General features: G+C 36.3%; 1 protein-coding gene across 8 annotated transcripts in view; it reads right to left on the reverse strand.

Annotated features, from left to right (window-relative positions):
* The window catches only part of MAP2 (microtubule associated protein 2), a 288,854-nt gene that overhangs the window by 42,539 nt on the left and 224,862 nt on the right, over window positions 1-21,453 (reverse strand). For all 8 annotated transcript variants that reach the window (XM_061148873.1, XM_061148872.1, XM_061148871.1 and 5 more), the window contains 2 exons: window positions 10,601-10,714; window positions 8,272-8,349 (listed from right to left, as the gene is read on the reverse strand). In XM_061148873.1, coding sequence (XP_061004856.1) covers window positions 8,272-8,349; window positions 10,601-10,714 — 192 coding nt within the window. The remainder of the gene's footprint in view (window positions 1-8,271; window positions 8,350-10,600; window positions 10,715-21,453) is intronic.

A 21,453-nucleotide genomic window follows, 5' to 3' on the forward strand; every position in this document is an offset into this window, starting at 1 on the left:
ATATTTTTCTTAATTATTTTAAGTTCATTTAATTTTACTCAATATGCATTGTATTTTTCTATCACAATGTCTGAACCATTGGTGCTCTTGCCTTGGAACTATCTGCCTTTACATTAAATATTATGCCATACAAAATTATACTCTTCACTTAAGCAAGGTTTTTTTTTCCCCATTTCAAAATGACATTCACCTAAGCAAAAAAAATTAGCCCTATTTTTTCTTTATAACACTACCTTGTTAGAATGGGATAAATTGTGGCACACTGTCCACTTATTTTATCCTCCCCACAGCCAACTATCCACAAGGTCTCCACCTTCAAAAAGACTGGAATGACAAAAGCTTTGGGGGCATTTCCTTCATTTTAGCCCACTTCTACTTATCTGAACCAAGATTTAGTCACCTGAGGAAGCCTCTATAATTTTTGTAGACGTTTAAGTGATTTGGAGAAATAAGTTCATTCCATAACCTTTATTCTACCCTAAACAATTATTTCTCTTTTAAGGGGCTATCACATTAACATGGCACTAAATAGAAACCTAACTCTCTAAGTCTGGTCTAGTAATATGGAAAAATTATATTAAGGGTCATCTTCTTTGGTTTGGGTAAGAAGATACATTCTTTCCCTATTGATATATTTGCAAGGGGTAGAAAGAAGTCATACTTTGTTTGAACTTTTTTTGCTTCCTTCTCAGAAGCTGTGAAGAAAAAAAAGAAGCACTCACATGTCTTAAATCAGACTTCTTCCATATAAATTGTTGAGGCATTTGGATGCACATGAGTGATATAGGGACTTCACTTTCATATGGAAAAAACAGGCTCCTGCCCCTCCCACCCGCACATGGAGGCACACTCAACGTGATGCACGTGGTCAAAGCTGCAGGCTGGGGAGGAGGAGCTAAAGGGGACCATGCTTGGTTCACCTTTCTCCTGGCCTAAGTGGGCCTCTGCACTCTGCGCTGGGACACTGGGGAGCACACTAGAGGCAGTCCATTGTGAGCTGAACAAAGGATGCTCATAGTACTCCTCATCGGAATTGGAAGGGTCATCATCAGGCACAGACACCGAGATGGAGGGGGCTAGGAGTCTACGCCTCTCCCCGCTGGTGGCAGGTTCGTGGCTGGGGAACCTGTGTAGAGGACCCACTTGATCCTCAGCCCCTTCATCTACAAACAGACACACAGGAAGAAACTGCAGGGAAAACTGGACAAGACAGACACAAGATCAGACAGACGAGACAAACATTTGCACAAGGACATGGGGTCACGGAAGCAGCACAGCAGGATGGAGACAGATGAGTGAGACCAAGCTGGTGGAGGATGGGAGACAGTGAAATTTCATGCTTCAGGAGCCGCTGAATTAAACTCTCCCTTTAGGAATCTTGTCATTGATCTAAATGAACCAAATGCTCTGACACTCCCACTGCATAATAGAAATTATCTTTACATCTCCCTCAAATGAGTTAAAATAACAACAGAAACACTGGGATAGAAACAAATCACTACAAAACAAATGCATTTGTTAGAAGAAATTCTTTCAAGTACGTACATCTTCTCATGTTTTTATCAATACATTTATACGTTATAAAAGAGGAAAGCTGTTAGGATCTGATGCCTGCACATTTCAGAGAGAAATTGGGCCTGTGGATGTACAACCTTAATTATCTAGTATACTCGCATGGTTGGCATTTTGGTTGATTTAATTTTTAGTTCATGACTCCCACCAGAAATTAATTTTTAATTTCAATCCTGTTAAGAAAAAATCTATAATGCATTATGTTTCTTTCCTGTTTTGCTTAGGGGAACACAACTGGCATAGCATTTTCTTTAGATGCAAACTCCTAGGCATCCTTTTGAACCCTAGTTCTTATCTGCATGGCTGTGAAAGTATTAGAAAAGTACCCAGCAACATATACTTGTTTTCTTGTGTTCTGCTTCTCTTTGGAAGGCTTAACAGAGATACAGTTAGCTGAGAATTTCTACTGAGGTGGCTTCTGACCCATCACAATTGTATTCTATGCAGTTTCACTTGCACTACTGTTTTTATATTTCAAAGCCCTCATTGTACAGTTTTCATGGAAATGCTAAAGAAGCTGCTCTCATTTCTTTTCTTTCCCGCGTCTTAGCTTAGAAATCTGTATTACTTAAGTATATTTCCTTAGAAATATGAGTGTATATCAGTCAGTTTGCTTAACACTTCAATGAGCCTAAAGAATGATCGCAAAGAACAATATCTGGCTGAGACACTGTATGTATCTCAGGCCTACATGGCTGATTACTAAATTTGTTAACCACTATTTATTTACTTATATAGAGAAATAATTTAAAAATTTTGTAATTTTCAATAAGATCAAAATGCAGTAGCTATCTGTATCATTTTTATTTCTATCAAAATTTAAGTGGACAGAATTATACCATTAATTTGAAAATGCACTGTATTTTTAGCACAATAACTTATTTTCAGTCAACTGAGTGCTGACAACTGGAAATAAACCTGAAATCATAAGGACACTAAAATAATATTTTGAAGAGAGAATGCTTTCAATCTTTTGAACACATTATTTACTGATTGTTCCACGGAAGTTGTTTCTAGCTGGGTGCTCAGAACTCTCCCAGACACAATGCTTATTATATCATGGGATAGAAGAAACCTAAAATTATATTTGATATTCTTAGTTCAACTCGGCACGATTTCTCAGCTGAGCAGACGACTGGCTGAGATCTGGCGTACAACACTGGCTGAATCCTAAGTCTTGGGTTTGTCACAAGTTCCAGCCATTCATATCTCCTCTAGTGACTCCTGAGGCTGTAGACTCCCCAGGGACACAAATTCTTTCTAAAACTTCTAATACATTCAAACAGATTACATGGATAATCAATAACTGAAAATGGCATATTTGCCTCTCTGCTTTTCAACATTTTCTAGGGAGGACAGCAAACTACAATTCAAAACTAAAGAATTTAAACCTGAGAGATGATAGTTTAAAGGCAATTCTCCTTGGATAGTTTAGCCTTTTGAATATTTTGGCTTCCTCTTTCTTGTTGCTTGTTGTTGTTTCTTGAAAGTGCCAAAATGTGAAAACAACCCAGAGTCTTGTTTCAGATCCAGAACATTTCAAGGAAACAGTACTTTCTATTCTGAAATCTTGGCTGATCAGGGAACAACAAAAATGAGAAAAACTTGAAGTGTATCAGTGGAAAAGTAGCTTCTCTGTAGTATTTGTCTGGCTCTTAGCCAGGCAACTTCAAAAAGAAGGTCTGGCAAAACCCAGTCCCCTCTGGGGTACTTTGCTGGTAGGTGAGTTTAAAGTCTTAATCTATGCATTCAGAGAAATATTTTTATATGTTTTGTGTAATTTATAACAAGGATTTTTTTTTAGCTTTGTTAATTGTGAATTCGCCCCGCCTCCTCTACTGCATATTTAAAGCATGTGTTCACACTGTGTGTAAATATTCACTTTGTGCACTGCTGACTGTTCAAGCATAACAAGTATTATTAAAATTAAATATTAACTGACTAAAAAAAAAAAAAAAAAAAAAAAAGACCAATGAGACTGAAGTTCATCTACATTACATGTCCCAGAGATGTGCCAGTGAAGTGATGTTTAGAGGACCATGTTGACTGGCTAAGTTCAGAGAGTGTACCAGTGCATGGGCTTTCAGTGATAATGCTAGAAGACAAGAGATCCTCATTTGCTATAGGATTGTGTATGGGAAGTGCTCTCAGTTCACACCCAAATGGAGGTGTGACACATAATAAATAAATTATTTAAATGAAAGAATTATTTACTTGGGAGTGGTTTGAAAAAAAAAAAGGAAATCAGTCCAGTGTCTTGTAACCAAAACACTCTCATTAGAAGATGACTTCACTCTCACTGTCCCACAGTAAGAACCTAGCTAGATAACATAGCGCTTTAGCGATGCGGTGAGACTGTGCCTGTAGGAACTTAGGTTTCCCAGGTGGCTCAGTGAGTAAAGACCCTGCCTGCAGTGCAGAAGACACAGATTCAATCTCTGGATCAGGAAGATGCCCTGGAGGAGGGCATGGCAACCCACTCCAGTATTCTTGCTTGGAGAATCCCATGGACAGAGGAGCCTGGTGAGCTACAGTCCACGGGATCGCAAAGAGTTAGACACGACCGAAGCAATTGAGCATAGCAGATTTGAATGTAAATTCTGGATAAGCCACTTATTAGCTGTGACATCCTGGGCAACAGTGGAAGTGAGTATTATCTGTGTGAGTGTTCTGTGTGGGTTGCTTGGAGAATTAAATGGGAAGGTATTTGAGAAAGCACCAAGAATCATTCTTGATTCCATAGACGTTAATATCTCTATCTTTAGTACAAGTTGTCATGTACCTTTACTCTTTACTTTGATTTGATACATCAAAGCTAGACTTAGGAGATTTATGAAAAATGAATTCATAACAGTTTCACTCTTTAAGGCCAGGATTGAATGTCTCCTTTTACTATAAGTACACTTGCTTTTGGACACTTGGTTATGTCACAAAATAGTCTGTTTCATTTAATAATGTACTGTTTTAAAGGGAAGGGTTGTCTTGTGAACCTTGGACTTTTACATAGTTCCTTTGCACAATGATAATCTTCAAAAATGAAGCTTACCTGGTTTCAGTGGAGAACCACACTGCCCCTAATTTGCTTTCATACAAAATTTTCTTTAAAAGAAGCATTTGAAAATTTATATTGGGTAAATTTTGCCACACAAAATTCAGTCTTGATCTGTCAGCCCCCTAGGGTACAATGAGTCATCACGTTTATGAGAGACTGAACAGCTTGGGGGTATTAGTGACTCCGACTTGGTGACTTTGCCTGTCCTGGCATCACAGCTTCTACCCCATGGCCTAGGGCAGCTGACCCCTCTCACATACTGCCCCACCATCTCTAAGCCCTATCCAGTCTACAAGCTTCAGACGGAGGACTTCCCAGTTTGCCAATGGTGTCTGCTGCCCTAGAATGATACGGAGGGAAACTGCTGGGTTAACAGTTACAGTGTGGCCACATCACTGACACAGGAAATCATCAGCCTAGGATTCTGGAGCAAACCTAAGAGGGTAGAAGGACTCCTGGTTCTGTTTCAGATTTTTCCATTGCTCTTGCATGGGCTTCCAAATTCTAACAGTTCAGTTCAAGTGATAACTATCATGGTTAGGGGAACTTAATTTGAAACTTAATTTGAAAATATAATAACTAGTTCAGTTTGGTTCACTGTACCTGGGTTTCCTTTCTAAGTGTGCTACTTACTTAATTTTTTTCATCAAAATCTCTTTGTTTCCCAGAATAAGTACATAGACTTATGAATATTACACCAATTATAATAAATGAATATTCATATAGGACAGTAATTAACATCTTAAATTATTTTTAGTAGAAGCATCCATGCTTCCCCTTTGGGAAAGAACAGCTTTTAGAATGTTTGCTAATTAATAAAAAGCCTGTTCTCAAAATCAATGAAATACTCAATTTAATCTAAGAACATTTACATAAAAGGACTGAACTGTGACATTCACTGTGCCTTTAGATTGAAGTTGCTTAAGGGTGTTTTGAGGAGGGTAAAAAATCTCCTAGATGGAGAAATTCACCTGCTTTCTTTCCAGGCAGTGTGCTCATAAGCTCATAAGCTATATATTAAGAAATTTTGGCTTTGTCTTTACAAACCAATTGATCTGAAAATTTGAAAAGTTGATTCTTGTGGATTTTCACTAATTTTTTTCCGATAAAACAAATAAGTTGTTATACATACTTTAAAAGTGGTTTAAAATAAAAGAGAGGAACTAGTTTGATTGCCTAGATCATATGCCTTTCATAAATTTAAGGTAAAAATATTACCTAATCTTTTAAATCAATGAAGTTTGAAATTATATATTTTCTACATAACTAAAAAATATGGTTATCTTTTTAAAAGCAAATCATTAAGACTTTGTACAGGTTGAGGCTTTCTTTTGAAAAAAAATTCAATAAAAATACATGTTATACGTGTAAATCTATGGCTGATTCATATCAATGTATGACAAAACCCACTGAAATGTTGTGAAGTAATTAGCCTCCAACTAATAAAAAAAAAAAAAAATACATGTTCAGTTTGAGAATGTTAAAAATATCTTCAAATTACTTTCAGTAGGAAGTAAGTTGACATTTTCCCCAAATATACTGAGACACCTTGAGGAAAACAATCCTGAAATGTGAAGGAACAGTTACTTTGGAATATGACACCTAAGTTACCAAGATATGAAATTGATTCTATTTTTAATTTATACTTTCATTATATCTGTGGTACACCCTCCAGAAACAGACTGGATGAGTCTCAGATGGCTGGGAAGACCTTGTTACCCTTTTAACTCAAACTCACATATAACAGTAAGAAGAATGAATTACTTGACCTCTAGGTGACTTGGGAGTCAACTTCATACCCCTTTCTGGATTAAGAGGATTCCCTGACACGGGAAAGGCTTTAAATAGGGGTTCAGAAACATTTTCAGTGACCTGTGGGAAGCAGAGCTATCATGGAAGACTTTCTACTACATTCAGAGGAAAATCCAGGAGCCTGAACCAAGCCAGCTGCTGCTCACTCCCAGACTCCTCTCCTCCACCCATCTCTCACACAGTAGCCCTGGGACTCCTTCAACTCCCAGAGCACTTCATGCGCTTTCCCACCTGACAGCCCTTGCACATCCTGGTCCCTCTGCCCAAATTGCCCCTTTCCTCCATCTTTGCTTGGCCAAAATGTCCTCAGGCTTCTGAGATCAGCTCCCTTCACCAACCAATAAAGGAAGATTACTCTTTTTTTTTTTACCTTAAATCTCCCTGTTCTTTTCCTTCCTAGTGCTGAACTTATTTACTGGATTTCCATTCTCCACCAGACTTTGTGCTTCTTACAAGGAAGGATCATGTCTGTTTTGCTTACTAATGTACACTTGGAGAATTTGAAGAGTGCAAAGTGCTCCATACACATGAACAGATAAAATCAAGGCCAGAAAGGATCTTTCAAATCTATGAATTAAAAAGATCAAATCACATTTTTAGGGAATTAACTAGTCATCAATGGTTACAATGACACTGATTATATGCAATGTTTATAGTCTTCAAATTTTCTTTTATTCCTTAGACTAATTATTTCAGGCAGTAAACTTAGGAAAAAAAGGCCTCAGTTTAAGGAAAAAAAATCTTGCTAAAAAAGGTTTAAGTTTATAAATCTATGACAAAAATAAACTATGTTTATTGATAGTTTATAGTTCAGTAATTTAGATAACCTCTAGTAATTAAAAAAATAATGTAAACAAACCTAATTACGGATTATAAAAAGACAGTGATTCTTTTGTGATCTTATTTAATTTTTAACACAATAAAATGAGCTATAAAAGGCACAACAAAAGGAAAAATAAGTCAACAAATAAATGACTAAAATGGAAAAGTATTAATATTCTGATTTTAGTATATGAAAAGTAAATTATATTGACACAAGCAAGCTTTCAATAAATTTTAAAAGCTTTCTTCTTCTCCTGTAACTCTCAAACAATAGACAAAAGTTAACTGGTCTAAGTCAGAGAACCAATAATAGTTAGCTTTTAAATAGTGTCTTTCATCTCAGATTCTAAATGGATATTCTTCAGAGGCATCTGTCTGCTTCTTCATTGCGAACTAAAAAGCTGACACGGCATTCCATGTTGAATGAATGTATAAATAGATTCATGGACAATAAAAGGTCTCAGCAGGAAAGAAGCCATGATCTAGTTTCCAGTTCACTACTCTCAATATCAAATTTGTTCACTGACTTCTTCATTTATTCATTAACATTTATTGAGAGTTTGCCACAGGTCTGGCCCTGGGGAAGCCCTTGGCAATACAATAGTGAGCAAAACAGAGACAGCTCCTGCCAACCCTTCCAAAACAAATCTATTGATTTCATTATTTATTTTTATTCAGTCACTTATAAAATTAAATTGTATCTACTCTTTAAAACATTCTACATGAAGTAAACTAGTTCTCTGTAGTTATTCTAGCTAGCCACTTAAACACAGTTTTCTTTTCCTTTATCCAGCAGATTTTTCCTGTTTTATTTACCATATTCCTCTACTTTTGATTTTACATACAGAAATGATAATACATTTAATTAAAGTCTTTGTTTCTTCTTGGTTATTTGAAACAGACAGCTCCCAAGCTGGGTCACATACTAACCAATACCAAAGTTCAGCACTTATGGGTTGAGGTTTATTTACCCTTAAAAGAAGACAAACCTCAAAGAGTCCAACAGGCCTTACCTTCCTCCACTGGGACAGTCTGTTCTGAGGCTGGTGATGGGGGTGGAGAAGGAGGCAGATTAGCTGTCTCTTCAGCTGCTAAAGATCAAACAATGGAAAAATGAGATACAACAATTAATCCTACTAACCCAGTGGATGTGTAGGAGTTGTGCCATCTGTAAAAAGGACTCTATGAAATTCAAGGCAAGATTCAATAGTAAGTTGCATTTGACTTATTTTATTTCAGCCCCATTACCTGATTCATAAATTTTTGAAAACCTAAAAAAAGAAGAGCATTTAATATTAAAAAAAGTCACTCCATAAAAATGGATTAGAGATAACTTCCAAAATTCTATCATTACTCTCATTAATTTTTGTCTGCGCTTTCAATTAATAAAATATTTAATTCTGGTCCTAATTTACTACATTCAAACCCAGCCAGGTAAGCATTTTAATTTGGATTTGAATTGACCGATTAAAAATATGTTAGAGCTGGAAACTGTTGTTTATCTTGATCTGGAAACTAATCACAGCTATTTTAGGAGATGTATTTTTTAAACAACATTTTGTTCACTGAGTATAATGTCAAATCCATCTTCTGTATGTATTCTCAGAAAAGAAAAATGAAGCTGTCACAGACTGAGGCAACCTTCAGAGAGAAGCACGTACTAGTGGGAGCTGAGAAATAGTCTGGCCTTGGCACTACACATGAAAGAAGCCCAAAGAGAAATGCTCTAAAAGATGAAATTCAGTCACACTTAACTCCCTTTTCCTCTTGAAGACACTTACCTTCTTTATGACCACTCACACGAAGGTAAGGGATTTTAAAAGGAAATATTTATCAGTCAAGGCCAGTGGTAAAATTTACTTTAAATAAGCCTTGAGGGCTTCTAAGGGATATTTTAAAGTTTTATTTTTTTTTTAAGTGAGATTTTTCTTTTAAAAATTAATGAAATTTTGCCACTAACAGGGCATTATGTTAAGTGAAGTAAGTCAAACAGAGAAAGACAAATAGTGTATATCATTTATATGTGGAATCTAAAAAATACAGAAAACTAGTATCTATAACAAAAAAAAGGGGCAGATTCACAGATAGAACAAACTAGTGCCTACCAGTGGGGAGGGAAGAGGGGCAATACAGGGGTAGAGAATGGGAGCTGTAAACTCTTGGGTGTAAGATAGGCTCAAGAATGTACTGTACAACATGGGGAATATAGCCAGCATTTTGTAATAGCTGTAAATAGAAAATAACTTTCCAATTGTATAAAAATTAAAAAAATATTTTTAAAAAGTAAGGTTTCCTTTCATTTCAAAGAACAGAAGTAAACCATAGAAAGAAAGCTAATGTTTTAGATAAGTTTTTCCCTCTCTGTTTTAGGTGAAAATAATCCCTGCTCATCAAAGAACATTTTATTGAATATAATGAGATTATTTTTAATTATTATTGAGAGAGGATAAATTTTTATGGTTTAATTTTTAATAGATAATGGAGTGCTTATCAGAAAATCAAATATTAAAGATGCATAAGACTGAAAGAACAATAGTTATATACTATTTTTAGCCTTTAAAAATCACATTTTTCTATGGGTTAGTTATACATACCTGTGAAATAAACATATGTTGAATGCAAGAGAATTTCCTTTTTTATGTGTCTCTGCATATATACACATCTACTTCTAGCATCTATCTATCCATTGAGAGTAGGGGCACTACATCTTTGGCTGAGAGTGTTTTCCTTGGTGAGCACCATTATATTACCTGTTTGGTCCTGTAGGGCATTTGACTTGCAATGGAGGGAGGAGGTTAATGTATTGCCCTTAAATGAACAAAGTGAAGGCTAGTACCTTATATGGGATTCAATCATTGTATCCCATATAAGGTACTAGCCACTGATGATTCTAACAATCTCTGGCTATAGGTTTTGGTAGTCTTTTCAGGGAGACCCCAGAGACTGTAGTATAGACAATCATTAATCAAAACCCATAAAGGGAAACAATCATATCTAATTAAAGCATCAGAACATTTTCCTTATGAGTGGGGGCCATGACATCAAAGTGCATTGGCTTTATTTTTTTTAATAACTATCTCTAGTGGTCTGGAAAAGAAAAATGAAGGTCAATTTATGGCCAAAGTGTAATTATAAGTTGACTGTCCTAAAGACTTCTGAAATACCACAATAAGCCTGTTGAGAAAGGTGAAAGTAGGTCCCAGTGCATTCCAACAGAGGCGTTTGATGAATGTCACAAGTAGGGATGGAGTATGAGATACGGCCTATCTTTGAATGTGAAGACTTGATCCTGTGATTGACGTGCAGCAGACACTGCCCCTGACCTGAGACTTTCTCATTTACCTAAAGGCAGAGCAGGAGGTTGATCTTTAGGCTGAGCTTCTTTCTCTTGTTCACCTTTCAGGACTGCTACAGCTTCTGCCGTGACTACTTGAACTATCCTTGCAGACACCTCCTCTGTAATAAATGGTAACAAAAGAAAATAAAATGATGAGCCATCAAAAACAGGTGGCAAAGAGGAAAATTAATCAAACAATACAGTCAGTTAAAACTGTATTTCACTGTCTTTCTCCATAAAAAGTGCAGTAAGATAAGTTGCAGATAAACACACACACATAAACACATAAACCAAAAAAAAAAAAAAAAAAAAAGAGAGAGAGAGAGAAAGAAAATAAAAGGAGCTGGCATTCTGGGAGCTAAGCAACATGCACACAGAACTAAAGAAAACAACCTGTATGGCAGTTAAAAAAGAAAAACTGTTTATACAAACAGAAACAATGTATTATTTTGTAGCCAGTAAAACACTCTTCTATGCTAATCTGAAGAAATACCATGACTTCAAATCATAGGAAGATGCTTCAAAATGTGAATTTGTGATTAAATAACACTATCTGGGTTCAGTTTGAACAAGAGAGATTAAGAAAAACCTGGGAAGATAAAATATGAGTGGAATACATGGAAATGATGTATCAGACAGTCCCTTTCTAAAAAGCTGCTCCTTTTCTCAATAGTGGATGGTTTAAAGATCCTTAAGGCCATATGATATATATTCAACTTAGTCAGTGTCACTGTTGTTTAGTCTCTAAGTCATGTTCGACTCTGTGATTCCATGGACTGTAGCCCACCAGGTTCCTCTGTCTATGGAATTTTCCAGGCACGAATACCAGAGTGGGTTTTCATTTCATTCTCTAGGGGATCTTCCCAGCCCAGGGATCAAACCCACACTTCCTGCGTAAGCAGGTGAATTTTTTACTGCTGAGTGACCAGGAAAGCCCTATAGGCAGTGCAATAGTTAAAAGCTAGAGTGAGAGGGAGGTTCATCATTAAACTGATCAGTCTGTGAGATGCCTGATCACTAGTTTTTGGCCTGTCACATCATCTGCTGAACCATGTCAATGCTAACTTTATACAACCTTGTCAGAAAAAATTCAGGCAATGATTATCAATGATGATCAATTCAAGCATATATCATCAACTAAAAAGGAAAGAAGTCTTTTGAGATTAAAAATATTTTCTAAATTAGAGATAAAATTCTACAGAATTTTTTCATCATATTTATATAAAAACATCTACCACAAGGTAATTAGTCTACTTGACTGATATTGAAGCTGAAACTCCAATACTTTGGCCACCTCATGCGAAGAGTTGACTCATTGGAAAATACCCTGATACTGCAAAAGATTGAGGGCAGAAGGAGAAGGGGATGACAGAGCATGAGATGGTTGGGTGGCATCACCGATTCGATGGACATGGGTTTGGGTGGACTCCAGGAGTTGGTGATGGACAGGGAGCCCTGGCGTGCTGCGGTTCATGGGGTCGCAGAGTCGGACACGACTGAGCGACTGAACTGAAATGAACTAATTTCAACGATGAAGCATCCTTTTTCTTTACTATCAAAAACAAGTATGGAATAATTACAGTATCAAGTACCAAAGATACAATTCATCTTTATAAGGATGTTTTAACCTATACAATTTAATTCATAGTATCACACAATTTTAGAGCTAAAGAACTTTTTAAAGAGAGAAGTTTGTCTAAATTTTCCAATTTTGCAGATGAGGAGACAAAGGCTGAGTATATTGATGAGATTTGCTCAAGTTCACACAGCTGATGGAGGCAAAACATATTAGAACCCAGGTTTCTAACTATTATGATGTTCTTCCTCTTAAACAGGTCAGCAGAAGGTATAATGGAAAAATAACCAAAAAATTCTTTAGCAGTCATGTGTGAATTACTAAAGGAAATGTATGAACTCCTTTAAAGGTATGAACCAAGGAAACACACTCTCAGATCTGCTTGTCTATTCATGTATCTAATGTACACTATTGCTATTCCTGATTATATTTGGAGACTATGTAACAAGTGATTGACGAATATCTATCTATCTAATCATTTATCTGCCTACCAACCTATCTACCTATATATCTTGAAGACTATGTTAGAAACTGCAATATATAATTTACCTCAAGGAGATTAATATTTTATTTCTAAGAGACAGTACTATTTTATTAGCATTTTAGTTCCATTTCAGCTTTTGCAGGTAACTATGTGACAATAACAATCATCAAAGCATTGTAAGGATTAAGCACTGTAATCATCAAAGCACTGTAACTGCTATGCTATTTGGTGGGGAGGGCAGAGGAGGAAGACGGGCTGCATGTTTTTATGAAGCCAAGCTGCTGGGTTGAAAGGCTAATCTCCCAGAGTGACATCATCAATGGAAAGAACACTGAAAAACGGGCCACAGAAAGTTAAATCCACTTGGAGACACTTCTTTGTTGTCTACACTGTTTAATAAAATAACAAAAAGAATTATTTTACTTTTTGTGGATTGCCACTTACATGTATTAACTTTCAATGAAATTCAGACATTTAAAAGTCAAGAGAGTAATCTTAGGGCTTCTAGCATCCAAGTGTTTTATGGAGAACGGAATGCAGTGGAAAGGCGGAGCAAGCACTCCAGAAAATGGGATATATATAAAACCAATGCATCTTCTGGATCATTCCTGCATCTCCCTGTTGACACTACACACATTAGTATCTCCCTATAGCACTTAGGGAATATATCTTGTGTGAAATTGTGCTGGTACACAAGCCTTATCTCCACTTCTATGCAGTTTTCCAAGTCAAGGATTTCTCTCTGGCATTGTTGCAATTCTCAAAGCTTCTCTCATTGAACTTTATCCAGATTGGACTTTTAACACAATTTTTTGAAAGGATGAAAACTCAACATGAAAAGCTTGTTCGTAATATTTAAACAAATTCAGAAGTAATCTGTGCCTGATACTATATTTACTAACTTAACCCCCCCCATTTATATAATTTATTGTATTCTTCAGATTTTGATGCATTCTGGATTAAATGGGGTTCCAAAATTCTTCTGTACTTTCTGAAGAATTTTCCAGGATCTGAGAGCAGTTAAAAAATGAAATTTGTTTACATTGGGAAGACAGTCCAATAAAAATAATACAAATAACTGCTAATTTATGTGAACAAACTACAAGTGATCTACATAATTACACCAGTCATTTTGCTTGAGAGTGTATTTACAATAATTCTGACGCCAGGGAGAACTAGTTTGCACGTTCTTAGCTAACGAGAACAGAGGTAAAGTCAATAAAGAATGCATTTACATGAGGTGTGGGTCAAGTGACATCTTCAGACACTGTACAGGCTCTCAAAATATTCTAAACAGAGATAAATGAAGGGAAAATTGAATCATAACCTGCCTCCAACAGTTTAGACAGGACCAACTTAAGTAAAATGCACTACATCAGCTGGTACCATATGTTTTATGAGTGACAATTTAGTTTTAGCAAAACAATATTAATTTAGATGGAAAGTAGCAGGACATTTGAATCTTACTGGGTTTGCTGTTTGAAAGAACATTAATTTAAATGTGTTTGAGTTTCATGGTTGAATAAGCTGATTTTATATTTGTAGGTATTTAATCAAAACTACTAAGAAAATAATCTAGCCCAATCTTAGGAGAACTGATCTTTTTTTTTTTCAAAGGAATTTCACAGATTATAAGAAATGCTACTTTAGAATAATCAAATAGGCTGTGTGGGAGCCAAGTTCATGACACATTATATTCCATTCTGGGGAAAATAATATTGTTAAAACTTTAAAAATAGAAAATAAGTGTATCTTCTAATATTATTATAATTTTACCATTTATTCAGGAAATCACAAATATAGGGTTGCTCAGGGGTTTCAAACGGTCCAGTCAGTTTAAAAATCTTTCTCTAAGCAAAGGCTGTCATCAGTGTGGAGATGGCAGCTTCCCCCATTAATGATGGCCTTTTCCCAATGGAGGCCTAATCGGCAGATCTCCTGAGGGAACCTCATTGTTATAGCCTGGCTTTTGGAACAGTGGCAAATTTACTCAGGGTTCAGGTAAAGTTCAGGGAAGGCTAATGGTAAACATGTCGAACATATACAAAAGATAAAGGAAGACAGTCAAAAAATCAGACCTATAAAAATGATGAGTTACAATGTGTGTGATTATAAATATATAATTATAGCTAATTATGCAATATAATTATATATATATTCATTCTACAAGTATTTATTAAATGTCACCATCCATCCATCCATCCTTCTATCATATCTTTCTATCTATCTAAAGTATTACTATCTTTTATAGTGTACATTAGACAAAGTCACATGGACTTTAAAGCAGAGATATGTGGGCATAAACTCCAGCATTGCTATCTTCTAGTTACTTCATCTTTGGAATTTTACTCAAACTCACTGAGTTTCAATTCCTCAACTAAAAAAAAATATTGGAAATGATAGTAATACCCATCTCACAGGCTGTGGTGAGGAACTCAAAAATACAACAGGCCTGGCACATCAAGGACTCAAATAAAAAGATTTCCCACTAGTTCTTCACTAAGATGCTTTCATTTTCTCTCAGTCATACAGTGTTCTGAGTTTTCTACTTTTATATTTCTACTTACAGAAAGAGCAACAGTGATATGCAGTAAGAGTTCCAGCCCAACGAGGCTATTTATGTCGAGTTATAGGATAGTATGATTAATCTGTGATTATCTATGTTGATGGCCAGTTTTTCTGATTGTTATTGTTGCTTTCTTTCCCTAGACAAAGCTAGAGGGATGTTACTTATTTTCTGGCTTCATACAAACTTCTTTGGCTGTGTAGGTTCTGGGCTACCATCTGCTCTAGATTCAGCCAGTAAGTCCCAATTATTGAGGGTCTTCTAGACAGTGTTTCTAGAAGCAAGGTAACCCATATCTACTGCTGAGGACAATGAGCAACATGAAACATTCTTTTTGTGATGAACAGATTAGATGACATTTTAATTCTGCATTGCTTACTTGTTCTACATTCTTATTCCCTTTCTTACTTTCTAATTTATTGTTGTTAATTTTTCCTTCCAAACATTATACATATAAAATTTTGAGTAGGATTTAGTCATCCAGAAGATTAAAGATGAATACAGATTATGCATAAATTGACAAAGTACTATTCATTATACTTCACTGAGAGTTAACATGGATCTTCACAAGGCCAAATTTGCCTGTTACTCCAGGTATTTCTTGACTTCCTAGTTTTGCATTCCAGTCCCCTATAATGAAAAGGATATCTTTTTTGGGTGTTAGTTCTAGAAGGTCTTGTAGGTCTTCATAGAACCATTCACCTTTAGCTTCTTCGGCATTATTGGTCGGGGCATAGACTTGGATTACTGTGATATTGAATGGCTTGCCTTGGAAATGAACAGAGATCATTCTTTCATTTTTGAGACTGCATCCAAGTACTGCATTTCAGACTCTTTTGTTGACTATAATGGCTACTCCATTTCTTCTAAGGGATCCTTGCCCATGGTAGTAGATACAATAGTCATCTGAGTTAAATTCACCCATTCTAGCCCATTTTAGTTTGCTGATTCCTAGAATGTCGACATTTACTCTTGCCATCTCCTGTTTGACCACTTCCAATTTGCCTTGATTCATGGATCTAACATTACAGGTTCCTGTGCAATATTGCTCTTTACAACATCAGACTTTACTTCCATCACCAGTCACATCCACAAATAGGTGTTGCTTTTGCTTTGGCTCCGAAGAAAGGAAATGTTAAAGAATGCTCTGACTACCACACAATTGTACTCATCTCACATGATAGCAAAGTAATACTCAAAATTCTCCAAGCCAGGCTCAACAGTACATGAACTGTGATCTTCCAGATGTTCAAGCTGGATTTAGAAAAGTCAGTGGAATCAGAGATCAAATTGCCAACATCCACTGGATCACTGAAAAAGCAAGAGTTCCAGAAAAACATCTACTTCTTCTTTATTGACTATGCCAAGCCTTTGACTGTGTGGATCACAACAAACTGTGGAAAATTCAGAAAGAGATGGGAATACCAGACCACCTGATCTGCCTCCTGAGAAGTCTGTATGCAGGTCAAGAAGCAACAGTTGGAACTAGACACGGAACAGACTGGCTCCAAGTTGGGCGAGGAGTACATCAAGACCGCATATTGTCACCCTGCTGATTTAACTTATATGCAGAGCACATCATGAGAAATGCTGGACTGGATGAAGCACAAGCTGAAATAAGAGTGCTGGGAGAAATACCAATAGCCTCAAATATGCAGATGACACTACACTTATCGCAGAAAGCGAAGAACTAAAGAACCTCTTGATGAAAGTGAAAGAGGAGAGTGAAAAAGTTGGCTTAATTCAGAAAACTAAGATCATGGCATCTGGTCCCATCACTTTATGGCAAATAGATGGGGAAACAGCAGAAACAGTGAGAGACTTTATATTTTGGGGCTCCAAAATCACTGCAGATGGTGACTGTAGCCATGAAATTAAAAGACACTTTCTCCTTGGAAGAAAAGTTATGACCAACCTAGACAGCATATTAAAAAGCAGAGACATTACTTTGCCAACAAAGGTCTGTCTAGTCAAAGCTATGGTTTTTCCAGTAGTCATGTATGGATGTGAGAGTTGGACTATAAAGAAATCTGAGTGCCAAAGAATTGATGTTTTTGAACTGTGGTGTTGGAGAAGACTCTTGAGAGTCCCTTGGACAGCAAGGAGATTCAACCAATCCATCCTAAAGGAAATTGGTCCTGAATATTCACTGGAAGGACTGATGTTGAAGCTGAAACTCCAATACTTTGGCCACCTGATGCGAAGAACTGACTCATTAGAAAAGACCCTGATGCTAGGAAAGATAGAGGGCAGGAGGAGAAGGGGACGACAAAGGATGAGATGGTTGCATGGCATCACTGACTCAATGGACGTGAGTGTGGGTAAACTCCAGGAGTTGGTGATGAACAGGGAGGCCTGACTTGCTGTAGTGCATGGGGTCGCAAAGAGTAGGACACAACTGAGCGACTGAACTGAACTGAACTGAGCTCGCAGCTGAAAACACGACACATCTTACTGTAATCTGAAATTCTGAAAGGATTAGTTATGTTTCTTTTGAACATCTAAAATTTTCAGAAGTGGACATTTTTAGTCTATGTTAGAAATTGTCTTAAGGACGTTGTGTAATATGTATTTTATTCTATCTTTTGTTAATGTCAAGGATTTAGAATTTCAGTGAAAACCTTACAACCAGTATTTGAATATTAACTTGGTATAATTTTACTAGCAGTGTCATTATGGTAAGGACACAGTTTTTATAACTAATACAAAAATAGCTCATGATGTGGCCATAAAGTCATGTCATGCCTAAGCAAAATGAATGATAACTTGGAACTGATCTGATAAAAGATCTGTCTAAAAATCAGCTAGACATTAAAAGCAACTTCTTTAAAACAAATCCATTTTATAACCTTTAAATAATGTCATTGCTTATGAAAAGTGAAAGTGAAGTTGCTGAGTCGTGTCCAACTCTTTGAGACCCCATGGACTTTAGCCTACTATGTTCTTCCATCCATGGAATTTTCCAGGCAAGAGTACTGGAGAGGGTGCCATTGCTTATAGGCTTATATAAAATAAAGGATTTAAAGATAAAATCCAAGGAATAGAGCAACAGGTGACATTGTATCATCAATATAGAGATAAACAGCTACAGGTAACAAAGTGAAGTCTGTTTTGTAAACATATTCTGAATAACAGACATGGGGTTGGTATTCACAAGAGGATCAAAGCAGTCCTCAGGAGACTGAACTGAATTCTGGAAAGCAGGTTTATTTTTGTTATTGGGTAAATATACTGGTGGAAGCATATACCACCAATAGAAGTAAATAGGTATAAGAAACTGAGACATGCTCTCATCCACAGAAACCTACTTGATAATACCTTGGAGATATGATGCTAAGCTACTTACATTCTCCTGCATAATGAATAAACATCATATTGCAATACAAGGTTATTAAATAAGTTGCTACACTAGGCACTTCTATTTCCTGTCAATATTATATACTTCACACAGTAACATATTTTCCAAGTTGGAAAACTAGCAAAATCATGGATAAAGGCAATTTACTGTCTCACTAGAATATCATTTTGATTTATATCAGTGTAGTACAGATATTTTATATCATAGTAGATTCTGGTGTCAGAAAATCTGGAATCAAACCCTGTCTTTCGCTCTTACTAACTGCAAGTAAATACTGTCTCGAGGCTTCCATTTCCCCATCTAAAAAGGGGAACTGAAGTAGTATTCATCTTTTGGTATATTGGGACAACTAAATGAAATATATATATATGTAAAGTGCTTATTTAAATTATATATTACTATTTTAATCACATTCACAGTTTTGTTATCAAGTCTACTATCATCATTTGGTCGACAAAATGTAGGTAAAGACTGACAGTTTCTGTCATACATTAGGACAGTTCTGTCGTTTTTCCCAGTGAGCATCTTCTTGCTTGAATTTTGGGTCATTGTCTAACAGACTGTATCAGGCTCCCGCCAGTGATTCTTGCAACTAAAACGATAAGGTAAGTTTTACTCTATCCTTATACCATGTTGCTGTTGTTTAGTGGCTAAGTTGTGTCCAACTCTTCTGTGACAAGGCTCCTCTGTCCGTGGGATTTCCCAGGCAAGAATACTGGAGTGGGTTGCCACTTCCTTCTCCAGGGGATCTTCCTGACCCAGGGATATTCAGCATTTACAGTCGGTTTGCAATCCTCCAGTCTTTTCCATGATGCTGATTCATGCTACACCACTATGCACTTCAGGTCACCTAATTTTATCATGTCGAATTCTGTTGCTAGTGTCAGGCGCTGTCTTTAGCATCTATTTTTGGTTTAGTTATTTTGTTAATCTATCAATATTGTTTGTTTGATTTATAAACAATGGAGCTGAAACTTTCTCAGTGGCCCTGACAATTCCAACATGGTTCTGAGCAAATTATGACATTGTTGGTATACAAAGAAGTCTGATTTTTAATGTGTACCTTTTGGGTTTTCATCACAACCAGCTGAGATGACTTGAATATGTAAAGGCTCACTGATTACACTGTGAACAACAACAAAAAAATCCAAGCAAGTTGGCATATGCATGAGAATATATTTTTGTTGATTTCTTTCAGGTTAAGAGAAAAGTAAGAGATGTTGACAATAAATTCAACCATATGGAATATAAAAGCCAGAAAGCGCTTTTAAGAATAGTTAAGTATAATAGTGCTGTGTTAAAAGAAATGACAAGTAAGCCTACCGTACACTTGTGAAAGAAGGAAAACAAAGCAATTTTAGACAGAATGCTCCTGTCAAGAAAAGGTTTTTCTCAGTGGGGTAGAGAATGGTTGCCTAGGAAACTGAAGCTAATTGCTGCTGCTGATGGAAACTAGTCAACAAGGAAAGCACTGTGTTCGAAGCGCTCGGCTAAACAAACACCCTAGATAAATTCATATAAACAGGGAAAGGAGGAAAGTGCCTTGCCTCTGCTCCAGCTTAATTTGGAGAGTGAATGAATGGTCTCTCTGAAGCTGTTCCCCGTGATCAAGTGTTGATGAAGGAAATTAAAAGAGCAGATTGGTTTTTGTTGTTGCTGTTTTTGTTTGTTTCTCTGGCACCTTGGTACTTATTAAAGAGGCCAGCATTGGCATATCCCTTCCTAATCAGATTTCCATTGATCTCAAAGGGTCACCCTAGCCACCTGGCCAACACGACAGCTGTGGATCTCTGGGTACCAGCTTTTTCTTTCAAAGATGAATTCCAAAGATTTACTGAGCAAAACAAGGATAAATTTATGAGGGAAAACGCCTTTGCAGTAATGTTAGTCTACAGAGATAAATGCATTTAAGATGAGGAATCATGACTGCACAAAGTGCATTCTGAAGGGTACTTAAATTTAAGTTATATTGTACCCACTCCAGATAATGTAACTATGCTTAGTCATTACCAAGTCACTACTAAGGCTAATGATTACCTTGGCAATTACCAAGGCAAGATGAATAAGACATGGTGTTCCTATATTTAAATTGTACTGGAAAATGGGACAAGCTCATTGAAGAACATGTTTTTGGTTTTATTTTTTAAGATTTTTCTAGTAAGGGCCACAGATTTTGGCTGATCTATACATTCACAGTCACTCACATGGTCCTCTTCTGAAAGGCATTTGCAACAACTTGGGCTAGGATTAGGAGTAGTGTATGACTATGGGAGAATTTTCCCTCTTTCTCCTTTTTCCCTATTTCAGCCTATGTGCTTGAATCCATAATCTTGTTTAGATGGCCAATTTAATCTACTTAAATGAAGTTCTTAGAGCTTGGATAGAATTGGCCTAATGTTTAATTTACTTAACGGGAAAGACTTTGTAAATGAAGATGGTTATCAGTAGAAGGATACTGCAAGTTAAGAACAACATATATGGAATCAAAAGTAATTAGAAAGGCAAAGTACCAATCAAAAACAGTACCTACTGGAAAATTTCACTTCTAGTTCTAAGGGTACAGCAGAAGAAATACAGCAAGCAAGTATGGCTTAGCTTTATAATTATATATTCTAATTAAAGGTTTGTGCTGTTGGTGGTATTGGAGGATCTAAATGTAGTAATATGTGCATATTTGTAGCGTTGTTTGTATTTCATACAGTAAACATTTACTAATTAAATCAGCTTGCAATATTTTATTGATTCTAAATTAATTTGAGAAAGAAATGTCTTGGGGAATATGGCTCTCTGAAAATTTCAAACTGCTTAATATCAATAAATTGAGTACAACAATTAAGGCACTGAGGGAATGGATAAAATGCTTTCAGAGCCTTG

Source organism: Dama dama, chromosome 8 (genome assembly GCF_033118175.1).
Source record: "Dama dama isolate Ldn47 chromosome 8, ASM3311817v1, whole genome shotgun sequence".
Taxonomy (NCBI): domain Eukaryota; kingdom Metazoa; phylum Chordata; class Mammalia; order Artiodactyla; family Cervidae; genus Dama; species Dama dama.